Source organism: Blennius ocellaris (assembly GCF_963422515.1).
Source record: "Blennius ocellaris genome assembly, chromosome: 10".
Taxonomy (NCBI): Eukaryota; Metazoa; Chordata; class Actinopteri; order Blenniiformes; family Blenniidae; genus Blennius; species Blennius ocellaris.
The window spans coordinates 10,102,823-10,125,972 of NC_137659.1; the positions used below are offsets into that span (position 1 = coordinate 10,102,823).

Sequence of the window (23,150 nt, forward strand, 5' to 3'; positions counted from 1 at the left end):
ATTCTTCTCTCCTGCTTAATCCTGTGCAGGGTTGCGGGGCGCTGGAGCCAACCCCAGGTTGATGGCAGGGTACATTCTGGACAGGCCACCTGTCTATCACAAGATAAACACACAGACAGACCCTACGCACTCGCATTTACACCTAGGAGCAACTTAGGGTCACCAATTAAACTCACAAGCATGTTTTTGGGCCAGGCGTTTTTGAGGTATTGGACCTTGCAATTTCTCACTTATGAGACTAATAAACATCCTTATTATATTTTTTGCATTTGCTGCTTGGAAGTAGACACGCTTCACAAGATAGAAGAGCTTTGTACAGAGAGAAGTCCGTCGAATCCACAAGAGCAATAAGCATAAGCAACGGTGGAAAAGAAAAACCTCCCTCTTTAATCTTCCTACAAACTGAATTATCGCGAGATTTTGGGACATTAGCTCGCGAGTTTTCCGCTCCGCCCCCCGCGAAGAATCCCGCCATCTTGTAGCGAGCGGCCGAGGAGCAAGGGATATGGCAGACTACAGCAGCGTGGCTCCCCCGTCCTCTAACAGCGGAGGCGGAATGAACGACGCTTTTAAAGACGCTCTGCAGCGAGCCCGACAGGTAAAAACACCTCCAGATATTTTAGTGAAAAGAATATTCTCCGGAATGCGCTTGCACGTTATAGTCCGCCGTGTGAGTGTGCGGCTAGCTCCGCTAAGCTAACAAGTGACTAGCAACGTTGCGCCGCAGCGTCGAGATGAAAACATCTGAGATTGCAGATATCGTAGCTGAGTCCTCGCACAAATCGTATAATAGCCAGAATTTTTCTGAGCTTAAATCTGTGCTGGTACAATTAACCGAGCCTTCTCTGCAGTGAAATCTGATACTCTTCTTTGTTGGCGCTGACTTCCGGAGAGAAGTAAAGGCCGCAGGCTGTGTGACTCCTCACTCCAGACTATGAAGAGCGGAAAAAAAGTTAAATCACCTCAACCGTTTTCTTCTTTCTCTTGTTGCTCAGATCGCAGCAAAGATTGGTGGCGATGGTGTTGCGGGACCCCCATCGAACGAGTTCGGCTACGGAGGCCAGAAAAGGCCCCTGGAGGACGCTGGTGGGTATTTTCCCATGCCTAACCTGAATATCGGTCAGTGGCTCAAATCGATTTTAATGCAAGTCTTTATAGTTAATGCTTGCCTGCGTGTTTTACTAGTTACTAAACTGTATTTACCCCTTATAGAAATGTTCCTAACTGAATATATACTGTTTAAATGACTGCATATTTACCAGTAACTCTAACCTTCTGTTCGTTATTACTAATCACATGAGCGGCTCATTGCCCTGATGTAGTGGATAATGCATTTAAATTTTTGGCATGTGCAAAGAGTTGAATGATGTGTTCACCATTTCGTTCTCCGCAGCTGTTTGAAAATTGATCCTGACCATGTGTTAGTGTTTAAACAGTGTAGGAATGAAATACCAAAAAGGTGGACACGACTATTAAATGAATTACAAACCTTAATATTTAAGTGTTAAAGCCCTGGTGTTAAACCAGATTGCCACCACTGATATAACAACGTTTGGCTCTTCATTATGAAATAGTACACTATTGCACTGCACTATTGCTGACTGTATACAGCAGGCAATGACAAACCTCTCGTCACAAAGTGTCCATCTGAAATAAGAGAATGTTTATTTTTCTTGCCCAGTATAAGCCGATAAAGGTGCCTCCTCTGCTTTTCCTTTCACACTCATCAAAAGTTTGATATTTACGGCTCATGGTTGATATCTTCACAAGACCCTGACATCTTTAATCCTACTCATCTGTTATAAAGCTTTATTTAATTAAGCAGACTGTTAATTGATGATGCTGGATTTTCCAGTATTGTTTTCGCCAAACAAAAGCTCTTTTGAACCTCCCATACACTAAGCTATTCTCAAAATCCTTTTGAAGTATTTATTTCACAATAAGGTGTTATTGTGTTATAGTGAAATGAGAAATGAGAGTCCTCCAATTGTTCTCAACTGTACCCTGGAATTTCAAGTTATGCTGATGGATCATTTTGATATGTGTTAAATGTTATTTTTTGACATTGAAGAGCATTGATAAGTGTGTGATTAGCGGGTACAATGAGTCGTACTTATACTGGCGATTGTATCGTGTCACAGACCAGCCAGAGACAAAGAAAGTGGCCACAAATGATGGTGAGTGACTTTTTTGTCAACTTTCTGCCTGCAATATTCAACAGGAATAGAGAATTATGGATATAAACATTTTCATGTTCTACAATTCCCCTCCTTTAGCCTTTTCTGCCATTGGAGGAATGGGTGGCCCTCCAAGGTAGGTATCTATTTCGATAATCTTACTTTCCCCAGTTTGCCTGAGACTATTTAATGAAAGCATTTGTTGTGTCGTTCTCAGGTCAACATCAGAAGAATTCAAGGTTCCCGATGGGATGGTCGGATTTAGTAAGTTTCCATTTGAACAGTAAAACACGAAAACAAAATGTCCATGATGTTTGGAGTAAGATGTTTCTTCTCTTATAGTTATCGGCAGAGGAGGGGAGCAAATATCACGTCTTCAACAGGAGTCTGGATGTAAAATACAAATCGCTCCTGGTAAGTTTGCTTTGCGGCTCATACTGGATCAACTCAACAGTTCTGATTGGGTTCATATTTACGTCTCCATCTGTGTGTGTGTGTGTGTTACAGACAGTGGAGGAATGCCAGACAGGTCGGTGACACTAACGGGGCCGCCAGAATCAATCCAGTAAGTGCTTCTGTCTTTACAACTAATTCTTTAGTATTTTCTAAGAGGAATAGGCAATAGGAAGGGGAAAAAGCACCCAGGCTTCTTCAAATCTGGGCCTAAATTATGTAGCCATGGCCAGTATTCTTCAAATGATGTAACCCAGTTTCTTCAAAATAAGCAAGACCTGGCCTTTTTCAACAAAATATTCAAGAATCAAAATTGTACTCTGTCATTTTATCTTAAAATGTTGATTGTGTCCATTTCAAATAAGTTTGATTGTTTTTTCCCCAATCAGGACCGCAAAGAGGCTACTAACGGAGATCGTTGAGAAAGGCCGACCTGCCCCGGCCTTCCACCACAACGATGGTCCGGGAATGACTGTTCAGGAGATTATGGTCCCTGCCACCAAAGCTGGACTCGTCATCGGGAAGGGAGGAGAAACTATAAAGAGTCTGCAGGTGAGTGCTCGGTTAAAGGGATCCACGGAGGGCTAGCGCTTTAAATTTTTCACCCTCCAAAACGCTAACTGATCTCTCGACCTGCAGGAACGAGCCGGAGTGAAGATGGTCATGATCCAAGATGGACCTCAAAACACAGGCGCAGACAAACCACTGCGCATTTCAGGAGAGCCTTTCAAAGTTCAGGTGAGCATTGATCCATGTGGCACTTTTGGTGTTGGAGCATATATCTTAAAATCTTCACCAGTTTACAGTCGTGTTACATGCGTTTTCTTTTCCCCTCCACAGCAAGCCAAAGAGATGGTAATGGAGCTGATCAGAGATCAGGGCTTCAGGGAGCAGAGGGGAGAGTATGGTTCTCGCGTCGGCGGCGGCGGCGGGGACAGCTTAGACGTAAGCATCCGAGTCACGTTGTGCCGTTTGACTGGTTTGGTAGGCAACATTTTAAGAATGTGGTCCTGTTTGTCTGTGCAGGTTCCCGTCCCGCGGTTTGCAGTTGGAATCGTTATTGGAAGAAACGGAGAAATGATCAAGAAGATTCAGAACGACACAGGCGTCAGGATCCAGTTCAAACCCGGTCAGTGTTCAGAGAACAGAAGAATTGTGTGAATTTATGTTGAAGTCGTGTACGGTCAATGATGAAAACACATGCACCACGCTGACAGCCTGATGTATAACCCCTAACCATGAACTGAGACCTGAACACAGATTATTACAGTGGAGTAGTTTTTTTTACAAATGCAGTGATGTACATTTCTCGAGTTTTGCTCTCGGTGATGGAAGCTAATCGTCAGGATTTCCTCACTTCCAGACGACGGCAGCACGCCAGAAAGGATAGCACAGATCATGGGTCCCCCCGACCAGGCCCAGCACGCAGCGGAGATCATATCTGACCTGCTGAGGAGCGTCCAGACTGGAGGCCCCCCGGGGCACGGTGGGGGCAGGGGGCGTGGCCGTGGGCAGGGCAACTGGAACATGGGGCCCCCGGGTGGTTTGCAGGAGTTTACATTCACCGTCCCAACCATGAAGACCGGCCTGATCATTGGAAAAGGTAAAAGGAGGGGATTGAGTTTATAATGAAACCGAATCATTTTGATGAGGTGGAACTTAGTTTACTTCCTGTCCCTTTCATTCATGTACGTGTGTGATCTTTTTGCAGGCGGTGAGACAATCAAAGGCATCAGCCAGCAGTCTGGAGCTAGAATCGAGCTCCAGAGGAACCCTCCGCCCAACGCTGACCCCAACATAAAGATGTTCACCGTCAGAGGCTCGCCCCAACAGATTGACTACGCCCGGCAGCTGGTGGAGGAGAAAATCGGGGTGAGCTGCTGAAAATGTGATTGTGAAAGGTAATCTGCAAGTGTTTTTTACTAATTGTTGTTCTTTCCCCGCACAGGGTCCAGTTACCCCCATGGGTGGTCCACACGGGCCCCCGGGTCCACATGGAGGACCGGGCCCACATGGTCCTCCAGGGCCTCCTGGACCGCCTGGTGCTCCCATGGGTCCCTACAACCCTGGACCATACAACCAGGGCCCACCAGGACCCCAGTAAGTCATCCGACGATCTTAGGATTCGCAAGACTATTGACACTGGTTCCCTGAGCGCGAGTTGATCAGAATCAAAGAATTGTTTTGGTGTGCGTCAGATTGGATTAATTTATATTTTCCACGGTGTTCCAAATGCAAAGAGCTCGGCCATAAAAGGGAAGCCCAAAGTCGAGCCGCCACTCCTTAAAGTGAAGCAGAACCGGTTGACCTGGTGTGTTGGTGCACAGGCTTTGAAATGCAATGACCTGCAACTTAAACGGAAGCTTTACAATCAAGATGGCAACGTTCACACATTTCTGCAAGAATGATTAGGAGCAAATGTTTACTGGTTTCATCTGCTATATGGAGAGTTGATGAGTGTTTGTTGTTCTCTCATCAGTGGTCCTCCTGCTCCCTATCAGCCTCAAGGATGGGGCAACGGCTACCCACACTGGCAGCAGGGACAACCAGATCCAAGTGAGTGTTTGGTTTATCCTCTCAGTCTGGGCATACTTCAACAATGTTTAGTTGTATCTCAGAAATGCCTAAAATAGCCTTGAAAGTCAGTTTTTCAATTAATACTAAAAGCAAATATCTTTGATAAGTCTTATTGTGTTATATACAGCTGCTGGTTAGAAAAATAGGAAAAAACCATTATGAAAGTTAAGATTTTAGATGCAGTAATCCTGATTTAGTAAAAACTAGAAAGGCTTGAAATCTTTCAGTTGGTGTGATGCAGGGTTTAGCTCTCCCCCAGTTGCAGACCACCTGACTAATTGAAGGGCTCGTTATTGGGCTTTTTCAAAACCTTGGTGATGACATCATCATTAGATCTAGGTATGCTGAAGCAAGGAGAAGGTTGTTTTTGCCTTGTCTGGTTATAGTCCCAGACTGAAATGTATTGATCCTGTCTGCGGTGGTCCAGGATTCCACAGGACAGAATCATAGCTCAGTGACCAATAGGAGCGGTGCTCACAGTCTGGCCGCGGCTTACTTTAACGTAGCGTCGTTTGTGGTTCTCAGATAAAGCCGCAGCCGACGCCAACGCCGCAGCGTGGGCGGCATACTACGCTCAGTACAGCCAGCAGCCGCAGGCCCCCATGACCCCGACCAGTGGCGCTCCCGGCACGACTCAGACCAACGGTCAAGGTAACCGGTGCTCTTAGCGTCGCACGGAGCCGGGGTGTGCGCTTCATGTAGAGGAGGCAGAGCTAGTCCAGAGTAGCATAGCCGACCATTAGTGTCACGTGCCCACCTCTTAACTGGTGTCGCAAACTGAAGCTGTTTGACCTTAAAATGGTCTTGCTTCTCTCGCTCTTTTTTTTTTTTTAACATCTTATATTACCCCAGGGTAGTGTAGAGTTCCTCCTGAGCCCCGCCCAGGCAGGTGGAGGACAAACTGCTGAGAGTGATTCACTAATTACAAGTACCGTTCTTTTTGACAGGTGACCCACAGCCTGCAGGTCAGAGTGGACAGGCAGATTACACCAAGGCCTGGGAGGAATATTACAAGAAAATGGGTATACGAACGTAGTTTCAGTGTACACCTATTGACACAAGGCAGTCTAAACAGCCACCGGATTTCGAGGCAGCGTCTTTTCCAGGTCTGGGCATTTGAAGGCATGCATTTTCCGCCATGGAGCCGTCCCACTGTGCCTCCACTTGAGTGAACATTTGAGGCCTGTGCTTGTTTAGACTGCAACACTTTCATGATCTGCAGGACCGAGCTGCCGACACAGAACCACCTTTTTTTTTCTTTCTCAGCTTAGTGTAGCGTATTCTCTAGAGTGAGCCAGGGCTTCATCCACACTGACGACAGAGGTGCCATGAATGTCGTTACTGTTATTGGATCAAACTCTATGGATGTGTGTGTGTCTAAGGTTAAGTGATGACCATGTGTGACTTGTGGATTATTGTTACAACGAATGCAGGAGTTGTGTTTGTGTCTTGTAGCGTTTGGCCAAGCAGATGGCGTTGACACGGGCCTTCCTTTGCTTACAGGTCAACAGAATCAGCAACCTCAGGACTACACGAAAGCCTGGGAGGAGTATTACAAGAAACAAGGTGAGTCTTCCATGTTTGAAAAATGAATTTATGGGCCTTTTGCGGACACGGCCCATCCATCCAGCTTCTGAAAGCGAGGCGGAGCTCCTCCTTTAATGTGGCGTTGGAGTACGAGCGCAAATTATCAATGATTCTCAATTGTACCACTTGATATTTTAGGGGAAAATGCAACAAAAATGAGACTTTTGTCTAAATTGTGAATGCGTTAATAGATGATTTGGAAGCTTACTGTATTTAGACTTGCTAAAAAAAAAAGTGATGTCGAGTTGTGTTCAAAACTCCTTTTCAAGAGAAAATTCACATTGTGGAAACACCCACGTGAACGTGCGTCTCGACCCCGCTGTATTAATGAATCAGTCTTTGTGAAATGGAGGGAAGCAGTGTGATTTGACGCCAGGCTTCATGTGGTCTGAGTGACGAGGTTGAAGGGCGGCTGTGTCTCTCAGCAGCCCTCTGTAAAGTAGAGGTGCTGCTCACACAGCCGCCCGACATAAAGGCAGAAGGTTTCTGACCCGCCACCTGAAGACATGGGTGGTGGGTTCGTTCCCCTTCTTACATCCGCCATTTAATTAAAAATGTAAAAATGTGGAGAATTATTTCCCCTTCATTGTGACAGTCTACCAACACGGCCTCTAATCCCCGCGTCCAGGTCAAGCAGCGCCTCAGGCCACAGCCGCGGCGGCCGCCTCTCAGCCGGGGGGCCAGCCGGACTATAGCGCCGCCTGGGCGGAGTACTACCGGCAACAGGCCGCGTACTACGGCACGGCCAATCCCCAGACGATGGGCGCCGCGCCACAAGCCCCTCAGGTACATCCCCGCTGACATTCTGCTCTCCACATTCACATTCTCAGTCCCATGTTTTACCGTAACCGCTTCCCCCCCCCTGCAGGCTCCCACAGGGCTCCAGTGACCTGCAGCCGCCTCACTAACTAAAACAAAAAAAAACCCTTCCTCCCGACACAGGTGTTTTTATTTTAAATTTGGGAAGCTGCGTCCACTGTTTCTGCTGTTAACATGCAATGTATCTTCTATGTATTTCCTCTGCACAGGGCCAGTAATGTGAAGTGGACATAAAGTAAATGCTACATTGTCGAAACAAAATCCTTTGTTAAATGTTTGGATGCAGACGCCTTGATGAAGATCTTAAATTTCCTTGGTTTGAAAGTGTTTCACACAGATGGCAGATTACCCGGCGAACACGTCCTCTTGATTTATTTTTTTCTTTCTTTCTTTTTTTTCTCTTTGTTTTTCTTGTAAATGCTTTTGTTTTTAGTGAGGTAACTATACATATGGTCATTCCAGCCCTGTATACATTCAATGTGGTTAGAACTCATGTTTATTAAACTGTAGACATTTCCATGTAAATCATCTCAGTTTTAAAATGCTATTGCCTGTTGTGTTTTTGCAATAAAACAAACTGAAACCTCCTGTGTTGGTAAGTTACGGTGGTCCTAAACCTGAATGAATTCCTGTTAGGTTGTGTTGCTCTGTCGGGTGGGTAAGGGAGTTAAATTGTGGGTGTTTTTTTTTGATTGATTGTCCAAAAAGCGTGGGGGGGGGGAGTGGTAATCGGCTAACTCCCAAGTTGTGCTGTCCTGTCTCTCTCCAACTGTCTCTAAAGGCTCGTAGATACTTTTAATGCACACGCAGTGATCCAGCAGCCGTCCGTTGTTGATAGACTTGCAATTGTTTTCACACATGTTTAATTTTTTTTAGCAGTAGAGAAAATGTTTGCCATCAGGAAGTGTGTGTGTGTGTGTGTGTGTATATACGGTGTCTCATGCATTAACTGCGTTGCTGGTTGTTTTGCTGACATTGTCGAGGTAGTATGCACTGTGTTTTGCCCTGATAGCCATTTCCTCCTCCTCCACAGGCGAGATTAGACAAACAAAACAAAACAAAAAAACAGCGGTAAGCAAGTATTCTTCTTCACATGTTCCTCAGAAAATGCGAGAAATGTTGCATATTTCTTTTAGTGTTATTCCATCAATTTCCATGCTGTTCTTTTTCCCAGGACAGTCGGGTTCTAAAACAAAAACCCAACTAAAGCATTATTGCCACTGAATGGAAATACATGCCTTTGAAACGTTTTGTCATGCCCAATTGTGAACTAACTCACATGTATAAAATATTTTTTCAAATGTTTTTTTAATATAAAAACATTGCTTTAAGAAAAAGAAGTCACGTTGTTTGCTGTGCCCGTTTTTGTTAGTGTTTATCCGGTATAAGAAGGTAGATGTTGTAGGGCCGGGGGTGGCTAAGCAGTCTTCATCCATCAGTTGAGCCCTCCTATAATGTAAGTACTGACCTCTGAGACATCCTCTGCTCCTTTTTTGTGATGCTTCATGAATTGCAAAATAGTTTTTTCTCAAATATTGCCATTTTCCCCCCCCCCATCCCATGTTTGTGGGTAAGTATGAATTGTTCTGAGGACAGGCATAGCACTTGAGATTTTGATGATTCTTGCACCACATGTTTGAGATTTATCCTTTTGTGACTGCATAACATCCAGAGTTGATTTTTGTTTTACTTGTTCAAAATTATTCAATTGTGTGTGTTTGTAGGTAGCATTTCCAAACAGGGGTTTTTTCGAATGTCAGCGGCTGGTAGGAACTGTTTAGGATGTGGGTTAATTTTGTTCGTTGTCATTTCTCTGACCTGCTAAGTGCCATTTGCGTAGTCAATGTTTTGTTTTTCTCTAAATATATATATAAAAAAATGCCATTTAATTGCAGCATATTCAATTCTTCCCAGCGTAGCATGCTTTAGGTTTCTGCTGATCATTTCTAATGTCCTATATTGAGCATGATGTTGAATGCAATTTAGTGGAAGTGCAAGCTCAGTATTCATGATTCTTCTGTTCTGAATGAGCACTGTTTGTGAATAAGGCTGTTGAAGTCGGAAGAAAGAAAAGAGAAAAGAAAAAAAACGCAAATTATAATTTCTTTGCATTGTTCACTGATGGCAAACAGTGCGATTATATCTGATCTTTGCAGTGTCGTCCCTGACCTTGCACCTTAGGTTCTGCTGCAATAACACAGGTAAGCACAACCTAAGGAAACCAGTGTATTTCTTTTTTTACCGTCCAGTGACATGACCAGTACACATGCAAATAAATGCTTACCTGTGTTGTTAGAAATGTCAAGAGATATTCATGAATGAACAGCCATTTCCCACCCCCGCCCCCCCTACCCCGCCCTAATAAGATCTGCTTTCATGAATGAACTGCATGACACGAGCTGTATTTCCAAACTTAGATTTATTTTAACAAAGGAGGAAATGTTGTCATTGTGGTATGTGCATTATATTTTATAATTGGCTTGATCTTTTACACTCTGGTAAGTTCTTTTCTGACAGCGACTGTATTGATGCTGTAGATTGGATTAGAAATACATAAAAAAGTAAAACTGCATGCCATGTTGCCATCTGCTAGGATTAAACGTTATAATTTTGTTTTGTTTTGTTGAAAAGATGAGTGATCTCTGTCGTGGTGTGAATCTGCCCTCACGTGCAGTTTAAAGTTCTCGTATTGAAACGCTGCTGCCTTCACTTCTTGCTCACAGTGTTGGAGGATGCTGCAGGCTTAGGTCGTAGAATCAGGCCGTGTCGTAGTTTGTCCCCAAAAGGAGGAATCCTTTGAGTCAATCCACTGCTGAACGTAGACCGTTCAAGAGCTCCAGTGATAAGGTAATTAAAAGAAATGATAATCAAGAAAGAAAAAAAAAGCAACGCTATAAAATTCTGTGATCTGAATTGTTGGTCAGATGTCTTTTCCAAACCATGGTGCACTATGGAGTTGTCTGATGGTTGTTCTCTCTCTCTCGCTTCAATGCCTTCATCAATAACCTTTTAGTAAACAGGAAATGTGCTTTAGAAAGTTGGACGAGGACAGGAACTGTTGTGTACTTTGAATTCTCTGGGGGTTGTCAGGTCACTTTTACTGTACGTTTGGACACAGAGGGGTGTAGAAGACTAAACAAGGAGCATGCCTTAGAGGTAAACAAGGTTTCATGTGCTGTGTATTATAAGTCTATTGGTTTGTTTTCTGAATTGTTCTGACTTTTGATATGTTGCCATGTTCATTAATAAAGTTGTAACAAACCACGTTTTGTGTTGGTTATTGGATGAAGCCACTTGTAGTTCACATTTAATTTTCATTCCCCCCCCATGAGGGAAAGAAATTTGCATCCTGAGCAAATCGGGTGTCAGTAAATGCGAAACCACAGACAATTTAGTCAATTTCTCATTTACTTATGGATTGTGGGACAAAACCAGACTAAATTTGTACTACATCATAAAGAATCGAGATTTGGACTTTCTCCATCAAACTGGCTGCACTGAAGACATTTTAAATAGTGTTACTTTGGTGGACAAAAAAAACAACAAAACCAACCATTGAACACATTTTATTTGATTAAACACGTAGTTCCCTTTGTTGTGCAGACAAGAACAAAGATTTGAATGAAAACACTTAACCAGTCGGATCAGTTTCTTTCATATATGTTCCAAGACACTTTTGGTCGTGTGCTTCTCCCGTTCATATCCACTGGCGAGATCCATTCTAATTCAGTAAATAGATTTTATGTCCAATAAAATACGCAGATTATGGACTGTGTTCCCATCTGCAGCTCCCCCTTTTCAAATCTCTCGAAAGCCTTCCACACCTTTCCGAGTCGTCTTTGAGTTTAATGAGCAAACACCCTAAATACAATCTAGGTATCAAATCAAAAACAGACATTTAAGTTTCAACCTTCAAAATTCACATTTAAAACTGGCACATTTAAAAAAAAAATATATTTGTAAAGCTGGAAACAAAACAAAAATTTGTTGTGGCCTTTCAAGCTGGAATCTTCCAGATTTATATTTCTGCTTTTAAACCGAACATCTTTGCCTTGTGAACAATCAATAGATAAACTTGCGGCGTGTGTAAGAACCTTCAGGATTTTGAGTCGGCTCTTTTTCCGAGCTCTACTTCTTCAGGAATGGTTCTGCTCGTTCCGCGGTGTTTCGTTGCGTTTGTGTCAGACACTCGATCACAGTGGGAGTTACGAAGATGCAGAGACAAAGACAAGGCTTGAAGACGTTACAGTAAGGCTTTATGCGTTTTTGTCCGACGTGCTGTCACGACGCATCGGTTTTTATACTTGAAGGGGCGATTCCTCACCTCGCTCCTTTCTAGACATTTGCATTGCGGCAGCAGCAGGATATTTTAATCAGAAGAAATCTAGCGAAGCTTTTTGTCCACACTCAGGCAGGACTACGCCTACGAAAGAACCGCATTGTTTGGCTGTATAATAAAATAAATATTCTAACATACCTTCAATTGTCACACCGGCAGCAATAAATATTCCCCTTAAATTTACACGGCTCATTATCAGCACGAGAATCGCAGCAAGTTTCAATGTGGTATTATTGCAATGACGTCTGAAAAGTGGCGCACGCTGCCATGGCACTTCAGAGAAGGGATTTCTTGAGTGGAGGCGACGCGGGACGGAGGCGGGTCACCTGTGCACGCGGCTTAACGACCCGGTGGCGCGGGGACGCATCCGTCACTGCACCCGGGCCTCCAGCAGGCCGCTGGGCACCAGCTGCAGCGGCGGGGGGCTGCAGGCGTTGGGGTGGCGCAGGGAGTCGGCTCCCAGGTAGGCCAGCAGCAGCGCGGAGCGGCGGTGCAGCAGGTGGAGCATGTCCTCCGCCAGGCTCTCCACCGACGCGTAACACACCTTGTCCAAGTCGAAAATGTCCTTCAGGAAGAACAGCACCTGGTCCTGGAGGGAGAGACGGCGTTAGGATGGGATGGGGAAACCCATGACGTTTAAAAAAAAAAAAAAAAACACGTCTCACGCTGTATCAGCTGGCTTTTAAAGGGTTAAAATCACAATTATAGTCATGATAATCAAAATATTCAACCAAAAAACGCAAAGGAATGTTCATTTGTACCATTTTTAATAGTGAATATTTCCGTCCTTAATGTGTAAAGAGGACAGCAAAATTTTAATCAGATACAAAAAAAAACATTTCTCAACTCAACATAAAACATTAACAATAGATCCTCCAGCCTCCCATCAAGTTAAAAGAAAAACTTTAATAAATCAATGTATTTTAATCAATCAATAACACATCAAGTAGTCAAATGGCATTTAAAAAGGTTAAAATCCAGAAAAAAAAGTTTACATCTTGGTAGTTTTGTGGAGGATGGATGAGGTTTAATAAAGTTTCTATTGAAGTCAAAGGGATTCTTTCATTCTTGATGACTTAAAAAGATTGCAACCTATTTGTCCCTAGACTTATATTGATCCATCAAACAAGATTTTGAATTCTAAAGTTTTCACTAACAGCCAAAATGATTGCGACATAAAGAGGAAACATTTACCCGAATGGACAGAATTTAATTTCAAAAGTTTTAAAATCAAATCCAGCAGCTTCATTTTCAAAATCAAATCAAATCAAACTTTATTTCTATATTTTCAGTTGCATAGGATCAAATCTTGGTTTTACAATAAGTGTTTTGAATTATTTTGTTGTCAGACTACTTTACATGAAAACCAAAGCCCATTCTTGAGTCTTGCTTTACTTTGATTTTGAAACGTATACATGACAAATCGTGATTCCTACAATTTTGATGGAGTCTAGAAAACATCAAAGAAGATTAATCTTTTTTTTGTGTGTGACGATATCCATGTTATTAAAGGACATCTTCATTATAGCTACACACTGCTAAAGACTTTTAAAGTTAACGTGACCATGGAAAATGGGGGACAATAACAATCAATTTAAGCTCTTGGACGCTGACGTGTGTGTGTTGATGAAGAGGTTTATGACCTTGAAGAAGCAGCAGAAGTCGTGCAGCGAGCTCCTTGGTCCCAAAAAGCCCCAGGCCAGCACGGGGCTGATCTGGTCACACACGGCGTAGAAGTGGGCGATGAAGCCGTCGGGCATCTGAGAAGCGCGGCAGAGGTCGTGAGTGGGATGGCAACTCGTACACAGTGATCAATCGAGCCGAGGAGACGAGTCGTACCTTCATGTGTTGCCTCTTCTGCTTCAGCACGGACCAGCAGCTGGACGCCACTGCCTGTGGAATGGAACACACCCACGTGAGCTCACGTCGCCCGCTGGGTTGGTTTGGTTCGCGCCCCGTCGTCTCGCCCTACCGTCTCCTTGAAGGAGCTGTTGAGCCAGCGGTTGTTGATGACGTTCTGGATGGAGATGGGCGGGTTCTCCAGGTCCTCGAAGGAGTCCATCAGGATGAAGTCCAGCACGACGTCGTAGAAGTTCAGATGCCTCACCTGGTGAGGAGGAGCAGTGAACGTCACGCAAAGAAAATATTTCTTATCGACGGCTGATCGCAGTCCGACTCGGGAGCACTTACTCCTCGAGTGGCCAGCTCCACCTCCGTGTTTTCCCAATGCTCCGTGTGCTCCAGGAAGGAAATCATCTCCTCAAACACTTCCTCAAATCTCTTTGGGCTCTGGGAAACAAAAACCAGAACCATGAGGCGACGGACGACTTGCGGACCAGCTCATTCTCTCACTTCCAGTCTTACCTTCTGTGCTTTAACTATAATAGAAGACAGGATCTTCTTTCCCGTGTCAGCCAGAAACATCCGGGTGGTCCTCTCACACAGAATGAGCTAAAGACCCAAAAGGACCAAAAAAAAAGACAGTGAAGTTCCGTCATTTAATCCTAAAACTTTGGCATCAAATGGCCTCAACCTGCAGGCAATGAAAGAATGCTTGAAACAGGTCCAGGTGTACCTGACACGCCTGCCGCACACAGTGCAACTTCGCCAGGAAGTCCAAGTCCCCGAGACACTCCAGCATCTCCGTTCTGAACAGAAACATCCAGTTAAACATCTTATGAAACCAAAAAAAGGGTAACAACAATAACAGATCATGCTCGTTGCATCTTAAGTTTAAATAAAGCTGAAACTTTCCTACATTTTACACTTATTGAACAAACTAAAATATCTCAAGCCTATGATTTATTATTTTTTGGTTTTGATATGATTAATGAGCTTATAATGGAAGTCAACGAAAAGGTTGAAAATAAACTTTATGTGGGAAGAAAAGAAAAAAAAAGGCTATAATTAATGTGTAGAACGTTTCACTTAATATTGGTTTTTTTTTTTAATGGATCCACAAATCATGTCCTATCTGTTGGAGGTTTTGTGTATTTCATGTGTGAATAATACTCGGTTTACGCAAAGTGAAAACGTTGTCTCTGTGAGAGTATCATGACTTCCGGTCCACATTGTCCCGGGACTTGGATTGTCATTACTGTAACTCAGCTACGAAAGCGACTAACTCATTTATTCATCAGTCCATAAGAATATCTGTTTGCTCGCATCTCTGCAAACAAACAATACCTATAAATGGCCCTACATGTCAACACCATTTCTGCCGTTTCCATGTAAACTGACGTCGTTTTCAAAACGTCGCGGCGTAATCGCAAAGCTTTTCTGAAACCCCCCAAAAAACCGACGCAGTTTTGACTTCAAACTTGTGTAAATGGGATCCAAGCGCGATTACCTCAACACCCTGCAGGAGATCGTGCCGTCCTCGGCCATCTGCAGGGCCTCGTCGTAGAAAGGGTGGTGACCCAGCGTGGAGACGCTTCTCAGCTCCTTGTGCTCCGACAGCTAAAACGCAAACCGCAGAAACGGCTGATTCTTGTTTGTGTGTTTTACTGGACGAGGCTGGATGGGTCGACGGGCTCTCAAAAGCTGCACCTGAGCTTCACCGCATGCAGTTAAAAGCTCTATAACTTAGTAAAGCACGCCAACAGCAAGATGAAAGTGTTTGTGGAGCGGCTGCAGAGCGACAGTCTGGTGTTTGAATCCTTGCAGAGGAATGCCTCGGCTCTATTTATAGTGACTCAGCACGAATGACCTAGTTTGACTGCAGACCTGCACCTTAAAACGTCAGTCAATGGTAAACAACTCCGCCGGTATGAATTCCTTCCGTCTATAAAGGATTTCTTTCATTGTAGCTATCAAGTCCGTTGGGGTGCCGTGGTTTAACGATCATATAAAAGAACGAGGGATCCTTGTCAAGCACCTCGGGGAACTAAAGATTTTAATAACGATTTGCCGGTCAAGTGCCACGGCAGGTCTGGAAGCTCAGCGAGTAACTCAAACTGCTGATGGTGATTCCGATAGAAAGGCTTCTGTCTAATAGGTTATAATGTTATGGCTGATTGACATTTCTGAGACCTTCAAGTCTGATTACAGCCCCCCAAAAAATAGGAATTAATGCGTATAAAACCATAACTAAGCTTTCAGACATCCTAATGAATACTTTCATAAATTCAAGTTGTAAAATGACGTCACTGTTCTAGCAGTCAGTAATTACTCAGCCGACAATCTGTTGGTAGAATTTCAATTATTCTTGTTGCGGAAAAACACAATGACTGACAGAATCCAGCAGATCGTCGAGCGTAAAATGGGGCGAATGTGGAGAATTCACAGCCGAGCTCAGAGCCTCCGTTACCTCCGCGGCAGACACGAAGGAGTCATTGGAGGCGATGCTGATGCTGTCTCTCAGACAGACGTCGTCGAGGTCGTCTCGGCCCAAAACGTCAGCCATTTTATCTGACAAAATAGAAAAACCACAGTACGTTATCTGACTGAACACACACAGAACTACTGCATCGGAAGGCATTGTGGTTGCCGTAACGTACTCCTCTGTGTCGGGCCGGTGTGAGGTTTATGTAACACTGTAGCGGTGACTCACCCTGACTGTTGCTGTGGGACGACGGCTCCGACGTGCACAACACGTCCTCGAACTCCTCTTGGAGGTGGTACGCTCTCTGCAGCAGGGACTTCAGCCGGTGGATGAACTCGGCGCTGATCACGTCCTAAAACACACAAATCAATGAGTGCAAAACAGCAATAGGTGGCGATGCTTTCTGGATTTCTACATGATGCATTTTATTCACTCAAGCACCGTTGCACAATTAGAAAGAATTTGATTTTGCGGAGGCCTGGCCTCAACATTTTTATAGGGACTGCATTGCACGTGATTGAGAACTCAAGAGAGACATAAAACAAACACCGATCTGTAACCTTGAGATATCGGAACTTTCCCCCCTCTTCTTCACTCCCAGGGTTATTATCTCCAGCCCCATGACCTCATTTTTCCACAGCGCTTTCTAAACTAAGACTGAAGCTCGTCTGTTTGGGTGCCCGGGCTTAACCAGTTCACCCACACTAATCCAAAACCCAAAGCCACTGAATAAGCTCTTATACAATCTATCCTCAGACACTGGTGGGTTGTCCACCGTCCAGGTTGTTTATGTTTCTTCTTGTGGGCTGAGCGACCCAGAGAACACCGAGAATGTTGGCAGGACTAAAATCAAGAAATCAGCTGTTGGACCTCAAACTTCAATATAACACAATGTATTTTATGTTTAAAAAAAATCTATTGCGCAACGATCAATATGCATGTTACAGTAAAGTGGGGACCTCACACACGGAAAAGAGTTGTGTTGATCTGAACAAGAACTTATCTCGGGTAAGTATGAAAAGAACCAAAGCATGCCATCATCGAGGCAGACAATCCAAAGTTCCCTTTATTTCTACAGAAGCTACAGCTATTATGTGAACTGCATAGATACCCGGAACCATAACCTGGTTTGTTCACACATATATGGGACATCTTCCTTTTTCTGCGTTTTCGTTTTGGAAAGTAGTCCGCTCGGTCCGCCTCTAACAACGGCTGCAGATCCTCCTCTGCACGTCGCTGATTTATACAAAACATCACAGTGAACAAACTCGCTCTCATCAAAGCGATGAACGGATGCTTTGGTGAAAACAAGCAATCGGAGTAAAGAAACAAAACCAACAAAGGATCAGTGGCTAAAGATTGTGGAAGAAAGCTTCTCAATGGAAAAGGTAACACATACTTTTTGTATTGTCTTTTTTTGTGAAAAAAAAATTGAGGAAATTTTATTTTATTTTACTTATTATTATTTTCTACTGTAAATATTTTTGGCCCTTAGAGTTCTTGATAGTCATTGTATATAAGATACCTCTATTCTTATCTAACTGTTTGCACATTTCTTGTCTTTCCTACTCATGAGTGTCCGTAAGAGCAGAATGTAACAAGTAAATATCTCCTTTGTGAGAAAAAAAAGAACAAAGTGAGTTCATGCCAGGAGATTTTATACTATGAGAACCTCAAGTGAAGGACAAAATAGATATGATCACTTCTGCATGAATCACAGCTACTTAAAGGTTCTGATCAATCACGCAATACAAAAAAAAAAGAAAAGCCTTCGAGGGAGAGAACACATTCCTCTGTAACATTTTGACTGTTTTCTGAGCATTTTACATTATTAGATGAACAGTAAACTAATATTTTAGGGAAATTAGTCGCCTGGTCGACATGGATGAAGATAACAGCGGACGCTTTGACCGGTTGTGAACTGACCTCCATGCTCTGCTCAGCGATGGCGTCTCCTGCTCCCGTCTTAACCGACGCGCAGCTCACGTCGTCCTCAGCCTGTCTGCTCCGGAAGGTCAGCGCCTCCTCCCAGCGCCGCAGGGCCTCCTCAAACAGATCCATACCTGAAACAACACACACACACTGTAGTAACCGAGAAACCAGCACTGCAGTAGTTTCCATGTTGCTGCAATCGAGCAACAATGGCCAACAGCTTCACACACGGAACACGTTCCACTGTTCCCTCACAGTGTTTCAGGTTAGATCAGGTGCTGGTTTTTTAAATTTTATTTTACCCATTAGGTAGAGGTTCTCAGGAGTGGTGACGGGTAGATTCACCACGCTGCACACGTCGTTGTCCCCCACTCTGTCCCAGCAGGACGAATCGTTTGCGTAAGTGCTGCTGCTGGACGAGTTCATGCTTTTCACCTGGAGAGGAGAGCACGGAGAACCTTGGAGCTGCAGCGGCAACTTCCACCCCCCCCCCCCCCCCCCCAACCACCCGATGAACAAAGTAATGAACGGCATTAACATTTCTTACCGAGGCCAGACTGAGCAGAGACCCGGAGAGTTTCCTGTAGTCTCCTGTACTGACCACCAACCCGGAGGAGTAGCCATTCTTGGAGTTAAGCGACAGAGTGATGTTTTGGCTGGTGTTATCTAGACGAGAGGAAACAAAAGATGGCAGTTTCGTGACAAAAATGACAATCCTTACAGGACCACGGTCACATTTATTGCTGAATTTGTGGGGTGGTTGTTCACATTGTGATACGGATGAGCTTGCCCTCAGACTCCAGTGTAAACCATCAATGAGCTCAACATGGCAAAAGACCAGACTTAAATGCAAAAAAAAAAAAAAAAATGTTTCAATGCACTGTGCAGGTATTTAAACCAATCAGATGGCACCTCGCTGCTTGAAATTGAGTTGAACACTGATTGCTGTTCACTTTTCCCAACATTACATCAGAGAGGGTGGCAACAAGCCACAAATGGCTAACGACCACTTCCAAAGTGCAATCGAACAGGGTAAAACATTTATCCAATTCCAGTTCAGAGCAACGCAGGAGTCGACCCGACACCACCGCGTTGATGCCTGAAGCCACAAACAAGGCTATAAGAGACCAGATTAAGATTAAGACCATTACGGGTGTCGAGAAGTCGTACCGTTGTCGACCGAGGGGTAAAATTCGAAGCCAGCCTGCTCCCACTGAGGCGAGAGGGCCTTCTTCTTGCCCTTCCTCCTCTGGAAGCGGCGAGCGAGGAAGAGGAGCGAGATGGCACCGAGGGCGGTCGCGGCCACGAGTTTCTTGGTGCCTGTGCTGACGCTCACCTATAGAGAGGGAGAAAAAAATGTAATTAAAAAATGACAGCAAATCGATGAATGTGTGTTTGATGGAGTTACCGTTAATAAGTCATTTATGTCAACGTTCTTTCAGGCTACAATGCTGATGTACCAGACAACAAACCACCGGGTGGAAAGCAGCTGAGAACATCAGCAGGCTGAAAAGATGTGTCGTTTGGCCCGCTGGATGGAAAGTTCTACTTTAAAAACTGCAGGATATCAGCGCTACTAATACCTTTAAACAACACTAAATTGTTGACAATAATATAAACATCTCCATCTCAATATGCTACCAACCTCTTATTGTCAGATAAATTCCCACAAACCTCAAATATTTTCTGCCCCATGTCATCACAGTTTGTAGTTTATTAGGAGAAACAGTAAAGGCGATTTAGAACCTATAGATCAAGTCATCTCACCGACAAGATTTCGAAAAAGAATAACGAGTTTGGGTAGCGCTATTTTCACCTACTGTGCAGAAAAATAAAAGGAACTGGAGGAGTCACACTACAACAGACAGCATCATCATCATCAGTCTGTCGGAAGAGGAGTTCAACTGAGGAAACAAGTTTAAACACAGCGGAGAGCGAGCCCATAACACCCGGCAGTGAGCGCCAGCGGCCCAAACCGTCAAGTGGATTCAAAAGGGTCGATTTCAGATAGCGTGTGCAGGCAGCCCGCCCCCCGCAGTCTATATTTAGAAACCGTGAATAAGGGGCTGATCATCCACAGACATCATGGTTGCCCCCTTCTCAACAGCTCCACGTTACATAAACAGTCTGATGGAAGGCACGACAACAACTTTAACATTGGAAATAAACAGACGGTCGGTGTGTGTGTATGTGTGTGTGTGTGTGTGTGTGCTGAATGTGCCGGGATGATTAATGGTGCTGCAGGTCTGCGGTGCTTCTGAGCTGTAATGTGCTGCTGCCACATCCCAGGCATACTCCTCACAGAGTCCTTATCGTATCAGACACTCGCGATCTCCATATACATGCTGTAAAAGCTGAAAAAAAACCTAAACATGATGCATTTATCAGTGTGAAAGGTATAAAGGCGTGTATTTGGTAATGTTAGGCTTGCTTTTTTGTCTCGCGGGTCTTTCCATCCCAGCAAATCTGAGCGAGTAAAATGCACAAAGAACCGACACTTCCACACAAACAGTTTTCCCTCCAAGCTGATTGGATAAGCCAGCAGCAGTTTGTGGAGTCGTGCCAAATTCAATGGTATCTTACAAGACCTCAGAGGCACTGTGTTTCTCGTGGACTTCGTGTGTTGCGAAAGTGGATGAATGCTACAACTTGAGGCGTGACGGGCTGTTCGTTTTGTGTGTTTTGAAACAAGCTGTCGCTCCAGTAACTATTACGAATACAAGATATTGCTTTGGTCTATAATGCTAAAATAAAAAGTTTGACTGACAGTGGAAAAACGCACGGAAAACGGGGAACCACACGCTCACCTGTGCCAGGGAGCTGCAGACGGAAAGCGGGAGGTCAACCATGCGCAGGGCAGCCGCCTTGATGGACAGCTGGGAGCTGGAGAAGGTTTCATGCGTCATTGTGGCGCTCTATCCATGTCTTGGCACCTCCTTCATCCTCAGCGCCATGCTGCTGGAACTGGAGCGGATGGCAGGAGTGAGAAACATATGAGGGTTTAACCTTGTGATACAATGACAGTGTTACGTAAAGCCGTAGAGGGACAGCACATGCTGTAGCACTCCTTAAACAAGCTGAATAGAGCTCAAACAATAAGGTAAATAAAGTGAAAATACAGAAAGCTAGGCTGCAGAAAATCTATGATGGAAGACAAAAAAAGACCATCAGCCCCACTTGAACCTAAAACTATATTACAGTAAGGCTGTAAGATGGTTCATTGTTTTTTTGTTTGTTTGTTATTTTCATTGCAAAGCACCTCACCACACCAACATATCTTCTGAGCTGCAGTATATCCCTCTGTCACGAGAGCGTGCTGGATCTGATTAAGTTTGCACAGAAGAGTCCTCACTAATGCACGCCGGCTTCCGCAAGACTGTGCTGGTGTGGATGCTTGCAAATACTCTGCCAATCACTTCACATGCATCTTACAGGATATATAAGAATAAATGTTAATTGATGTGCAAGTCCTAGTAAAACAGAGATTTTGCTTGCAAAGCAGCAGCATCCAATAAAATAATCCTAACTCGAAAGCAGCATAATGCTTTGTTGAATGCACCCTATTAGGAAGTTGATGTCTTCAATTAGCTGCGATATATAACTTCATACCAACATGGTACATCCCACAATTAAAGGATCTCTTTTCTACATTTATTAGTGGCCGTCATCCCACAGTTGGCCTTTATTGTTAACCAATGATTTTGTTTTGACCTTTGCAATTACCCTAAACTCCTGTTTACCGGCTGTCCCACTGTGTACAACATTTAACTTTAACATTGGCCTGCTTTCACAGTGTATCTCATGCATTTCTAGCTTCGATTAAAAGACAGCGAGAATTCAACAGATAAACATCTTATTTACAAGGAGGACTTGAAAAATGGTGGCAGCAAGAGCAAAACTGTATCGACAAGACAAAGAACAACCTGCAAAATGTAACAGTGTAAAGTCACACATTGAACTATAAGCATAGTCCAGCAATACCACTGAAATCCACCTTGAGATTTGAATGCAAATTAATTGACATCTGTTCAAGTCTCTTGGATCAGGGATGGAAATTGATTTTCTCAAGGAGGACACATGGCAAACTATGATTCTTGTCGAAAGAAATTCTACTCAAGCATGTGAAGATGGGCAACGTTTCATCCACAAGCATTCAAAACATATAGCTGTCACCTTTAAAACATAAATCCGCATTGATCATAACAGATTCCCTCCTTCAGAGAGTTTCAAGTGTTTTTTTTTTTTTCTGAAGCAAGTGATATTTACAACTCTAAATCATTCAAAGTTTAATAACATCATAAACATGCTCCCGTATAATGTACATATCTGTCTGTACTGAAAATTATCAGCTCAGGCTCAAATCTGTCGTGGTCGACAATAACTAGCGGTGTGTGAAACATTCGGTGAAGATAATCACATTATGTTTGAGGTGACGAGCTCTCCGCTCGGCCTGGCTCTCGGGCTAAAGGCTAACTCCGCTAAACCAGGCTAATAACGGCCGTCAGCCTTCTAGAAATGACTGAGACAGCGGTTCGAATTCAACACAGAGTCGTGACTCTCCCCTCGCCGACTACAGTCAAGTTAAAATAAAAGACAGGACTCACCGGTTCATGCTGAGGTTCCCTCCTCCGACTGCGGCTGACCTCACCTGCGGGCTGCGGCGGTTCATTGAAGGACTCCGGCTCAGCTGCAGCACGCAGCTTTTGCAGCCAGCAGCTCTCCGCGGTCTGTGCGCCCTCTTCAGGCCGCCTCAAGTATAGCATGTCAGTGCTTTTTGTTTGTTTGTTTGTTTTGAGTTATTTTTAAATTTAAAAGTGCTTTCTTGACCTTTTCACTTTCCAGTGAATCCCAACCTTTTCATTGAGGCACCCGGATTTTACCAGGCCCCTCTGAACGCACTATGTGTGAAATACAGTTACTATGTCATATATATTTTGCCACA

The 23,150-nt window shown here is 44.1% G+C and overlaps 2 protein-coding genes across 2 annotated transcripts; one reads left to right on the forward strand and one right to left on the reverse strand.

Annotated features, from left to right (window-relative positions):
* The first annotated feature begins 463 nt into the window (after positions 1-463).
* fubp1 (far upstream element (FUSE) binding protein 1) lies at positions 464-10,877 on the forward strand. The gene is made up of 19 exons (XM_080503184.1): positions 464-598; positions 996-1,086; positions 2,142-2,177; positions 2,277-2,313; positions 2,395-2,441; positions 2,520-2,591; positions 2,685-2,742; positions 3,020-3,182; positions 3,270-3,368; positions 3,471-3,575; positions 3,657-3,759; positions 3,994-4,233; positions 4,342-4,502; positions 4,579-4,730; positions 5,110-5,186; positions 5,733-5,858; positions 6,711-6,773; positions 7,423-7,580; positions 7,663-10,877. Exons 1-19 carry the CDS (start codon positions 506-508, stop codon positions 7,681-7,683), a joined length of 1,902 nt encoding a protein of 633 aa, XP_080359310.1. The 5' UTR covers positions 464-505; the 3' UTR covers positions 7,684-10,877.
* Positions 10,878-11,163: 286 nt separating this feature from the next.
* miga1 (mitoguardin 1) lies at positions 11,164-22,937 on the reverse strand. The gene is made up of 16 exons (XM_080503096.1): positions 22,813-22,937; positions 21,016-21,172; positions 19,379-19,544; positions 18,756-18,874; positions 18,511-18,643; positions 18,203-18,339; positions 16,505-16,628; positions 16,262-16,362; positions 15,302-15,411; positions 14,528-14,600; positions 14,317-14,403; positions 14,143-14,241; positions 13,925-14,059; positions 13,792-13,845; positions 13,596-13,712; positions 11,164-12,541 (listed from the first exon to the last, which is right to left on the reverse strand). The coding sequence occupies exons 2-16, from the start codon at positions 21,112-21,114 to the stop codon at positions 12,323-12,325; spliced, it is 1,773 nt and encodes a 590-aa protein (XP_080359222.1). The 5' UTR covers positions 21,115-21,172; positions 22,813-22,937; the 3' UTR covers positions 11,164-12,322.
* Between the last annotated feature and the right edge of the window lie 213 nt (positions 22,938-23,150).

What these genes read in the sequence shown, in the direction of transcription:
- miga1 (XM_080503096.1), bottom strand. Translation starts at nt 21,114, where the DNA reads ATGACGCATGAAACCTTCTCCAGCTCCCAGCTGTCCATCAAGGCGGCT. An exon ending in GTGTGCGGCAGGCGTGTCAG is followed by an intron (nt 14,404 to 14,527) that starts GTACACCTGGAC and finishes TTGGGTCTTTAG; the next exon opens with CTCATTCTGTGTGAGAGGAC. An exon ending in ACAGCTCCTTCAAGGAGACG is followed by an intron (nt 13,846 to 13,924) that starts GTAGGGCGAGAC and finishes TCCATTCCACAG; the next exon opens with GCAGTGGCGTCCAGCTGCTG.
- fubp1 (XM_080503184.1), top strand. Translation starts at nt 506, where the DNA reads ATGGCAGACTACAGCAGCGTGGCTCCCCCGTCCTCTAACAGCGGAGGC. An exon ending in TGGTGGAGGAGAAAATCGGG is followed by an intron (nt 4,503 to 4,578) that starts GTGAGCTGCTGA and finishes TTCCCCGCACAG; the next exon opens with GGTCCAGTTACCCCCATGGG. An exon ending in GACTCAGACCAACGGTCAAG is followed by an intron (nt 5,859 to 6,710) that starts GTAACCGGTGCT and finishes CTTTGCTTACAG; the next exon opens with GTCAACAGAATCAGCAACCT.